Below are 3,850 nucleotides of genomic sequence, written 5' to 3'. Positions count from 1 at the left end.
TAGCTGGTATTATAGTGCCACCATGCCTGGCTTGAACTGAATCTTGAAGGATGAAGAATGATAGGAACAGAAGAGAAACTATAGGTAATGAGAACATCATGAGCAAAGGTAGAATGATAGGAAAAATATTTGTTTACAATGACATGTATGTTGACTGTAAAATATGAGTCTAAAAGGGGATAACACCAGGTGAAAGTGAGCATAAATGTCTGAATGAATGTGAATTTGACACAACCAAACATACATACAAACTTACCTGCTCCAAATCCCACCAATCCACGAGCAATCAGCATGTAGTATTTATTATGAGAGGCTGGGATGTGGACATATGCATAGAGGCAGTTGGCTGCCACGGAAATGAAGATGGAGACAATAAGAGGCTCTTTTCTTGGTCTATAATTAGACCAGAAACCAAACATAGGTGACGCTACCATTTGGCCAAGACTATATGAAGCAATAACCCAGCCCAAAAAACTTGCATCAGCTGTCTGATCAATCTGCAGAAAAAAGTACAGTGCTTTAAGAATTGTTATCCAAGAAATGTAAAGTTTAAAACCTAAATACATTTGTCTTACCATGTAAAATTTCCTATTAAAAAATAAAAACAATTCTAACAAATAAGTTTTACAACACTATTACTTACAGTAAGAGATTCAAACTTCTGACAATAGAATTAAATGTCCTGACAACAGACTGCACAAAGGGGAAAATGTTTGGGAAGCTCATTTTTAAGAATTACTATGGAAATTTCTGGTTCATATAAACCTTGGTAAAAAGATACATACTATATACTCATACAGCAATAATATCATGAAAAATAATACAAGCTATTCTTTAATTCTTGTAAATAGAATTCTTTAGACTTATGCTACCCTATACGTTAAACAGTCAGCACTGCAAATCTAAAAACACTAGGCAAAAGAGTCAAATGCAGGAAGAAGATAATAAAAACACAAAAGCTGATAGACAATTATCTCAATAAACCTGTTATAAATTATTCATTTCAATATAGACAACTCAATATTTTACCACTTTAAAAGGGTTTACATATCATGATGAACATGAGGGGAGAACCAAATGACTACAACTCAGAAAATGAAATACTTTCAGAAAAAAAGAAAATGTTCGCTTAGAAAAGACACTATTGTTTATTTTTATTTCTTTTTTTGATAGAGGGTCTCGGTTTGTCACCCAAGCTGGAGTGCAGTGGTGCGATCATGGCTCAGTGCAGCCTCAACCTATGAAGCCCAAGTGATCACGGGCCGGGTGTCGTGGCTCACGCCTGTTATCCAGCACTTTGGGAGGTCAAGGCAAGTGGATCACAAGGTTAGGAGATCGAGACCATTCTGGCTAATATGATGAAACTCCATCTCTACTAAAAATACAAAAAAAATTAGCTGGGCATGGTGGCATACACACCTACAGTAGTCCCAGCTACTCAGGAGGCTGAGGCAGGAGAGTGGCTTGAACCCAGGAGGCGGAAGTTGCAGTGAGCCGAGATGGAGCCACTGCACTCCAGCCAGGGCTACAGAGTGAGACTCCATCTCAAAAAGAAAGAAAAAATAGTGATGAGTATGAAGCCCAAGTGATCCTCCTACCTCAGTCTCTTGAGTAGCTGGTATGCACCACCATGCCCAGCTAATTTTTTCATTTTTGTCGACACAGGGTCTCCCTATGTTGCCCAGGCTGAGTTTGAACTTCATGCTTCCAACTCCCAAAGCAATCCTCCTGCCTTGGGAGGGAGCAATCCTACCACCTTGGCCTCCCAAAATGTTGAGATTTCTAGTACGAGCCACTGCAGCCGTCCAGATTATTTTTTTCATATATGGTAGGCTAAGCCAGGAATAGCAGCACATACCCATAATCTCAGCTACCTGGGAGGCTAGAGCAGGAGGATCGCTTGAGCCCAGGAGTTAGAAGCTGTAATGTACTACAATTGTACCTGTGAAAAGCCACTGCACTCCAGTCTAAGCAACATAGGAAGATTCTATCTCTGATCTTCCTATTTAATGGTTTTTATCAAATTTTAGGAAATAAATTTGAAAAACTATAGATAAGTGGTAGAACTTAATAAGGAAAACTATGATCTTTTGTTCCCTAGAGATATTTATTTATTTACTTATTTTTCATTTTATTTCTTTATTTTTCTTGAGATAGAGTTTTGCTCTTGTTGCCCAAGCTGGAGTGTAATGGTGAGATCTCAGGTCACTGCAACTCTACCTCCCAGTTTCAAGCAATTCTCCTGCCTCAGCCTCCCAAGTAGCTGGGATTACAGGCATGAACCACCATGCCCAGCTAATTTTTGTATTTTTTTTAGTAGAGACGGGGTTTCACCATGTTGGCCAGGCTGGTCTCCAACTCCTGACCTCAGGTGAGCCGCCCACCTCAGCCTCGCAAAGTGCTGGGATTACAGGCGTGAGCCACCGTACCTGGCCATTCCCTAAAGATATTTAAATTGAAAATATTTAGGTATATTTTTCTTTATGGGGTATAAGAAATAATAGGCAAAAGTATAAAGATATATAATGTTTAAAGTTCTAGCCTTTAAAGTATCTTTCATTTTAGGTACTCTGTTTTTCATTTTCTCCCTGTGTTACCTTTTGTTGTCTCAATTAAAGTAGAAAATAATAATTTCATGTTATATAAAAATTTAAATTAATTTTCAAAAAAGCAATGAAAACTCAGTTTTAATGTTTTCAGGTTTGAAAGCAAAACTTTTTTTTTTTTTTTTTTTTTTTTTTTTTTTTTTTTTTTTTTTTTTTCGAGACAGGGTCTGGCTCTGTTACCCAGGCCAGAAATACAGTGGCATAATCTTGGCTCACTGTAACCTCAAACTCTTCTGCTCAAGCAATCCTCCTATTTCAGCCTACCCAGTAGCTGGGACTATAGAGAGTAAGTAGCACCACCATACCCAACTAACTTTTTAAATTTTTTTGTAGAGACAAGGGCTCCTATTATTACTCAGCTTGGTCTTGAATTCCTGGGCTCAAGCAGTCCTCCCACTCTGGCCTCCTAAAGCACTGGGATTACAGGTATGTGAGTCACAGCACTAGGCCTGATGGTAAAACTGTTTAGAGTTTTCAAAATATCTGGAGGAGAGTACTTTTCAAAATTCAACATAGTAAGTTGAGTAGACCTAATCACTACTAATATCCTTCTTTTGAGAATTTTGACTTAAAACAAAATGCCAAGAAATCAATAATTTGATATATGAAAATATCTTTTTAGCAGAGAAGACATTGCTCTAGAACTGCGCCCAATTCCAATGACTCTAGCAGTATGGAAAGAATTTTTAGTGTAACAGGTAATAATTTCATGTAATATAATTTTCAAAATAACAATGAAAATATGGCACTAAACCAGTAAAACATAAAATTTGCATTTCTTCTTATATACCTTTAAAAATATTTTTTAGAAGAGCATTTTCAAAAAAACTGGGCCGGGCATGGTGGTTCACACTTCTAATGCCAGCACTTTGAAAGGCTGAGGTGGTAGGTTACCCAAGGTCACAAGTTTGAGACCAGCCTGGTCGACATAGTGAAATCCTGTCTCTACTAAAAATACAAAAATTAGCTGGGCATGGTGCTACACAACTGTAATCCCAGCTACTTGGGAGGCTGAGAAAGAAGAATCACTTGAACCCAGGAGGTGGAGGCTGCAGTGAGCTGAGATTACACCACTGAACTCAAGCCTGGGTGACCGAGCGAGACTCCATTTCCAAAAAAAAAAAAAAGGAATTAATAAAAGCAAAACAATCAGGCCGGGCGCGGTGGCTCACGCCTGTAATCCCAGCACTTCGGGAGGCCGAGGCGGGTGGATCACGAGGTCAAGAGATCGAGACCATCCTGGT

At 38.6% G+C, this 3,850-nt stretch overlaps 1 protein-coding gene across 5 annotated transcripts in view; it reads right to left on the bottom strand.

Moving 5' to 3' along the window:
* Nucleotides 1-3,850, bottom strand: part of MFSD8 (major facilitator superfamily domain containing 8) — a 45,493-nt gene that overhangs the window by 23,761 nt on the left and 17,882 nt on the right. For all 5 annotated transcript variants that reach the window (XM_017537665.2, XM_017537667.2, XM_017537666.2 and 2 more), the window contains one exon: nucleotides 257-497. In XM_017537665.2, coding sequence (XP_017393154.1) covers nucleotides 257-497 — 241 coding nt within the window. The remainder of the gene's footprint in view (nucleotides 1-256; nucleotides 498-3,850) is intronic.

The sequence above is a fragment of the Cebus imitator genome, unplaced genomic scaffold (assembly GCF_001604975.1).
Source record: "Cebus imitator isolate Cc_AM_T3 unplaced genomic scaffold, Cebus_imitator-1.0 Scaffold105, whole genome shotgun sequence".
Classification (NCBI taxonomy): domain Eukaryota; kingdom Metazoa; phylum Chordata; class Mammalia; order Primates; family Cebidae; genus Cebus; species Cebus imitator.
Note: the sequence above shows the minus strand (reverse complement) of the source record. Positions and strands in the feature narration are given on the sequence as shown.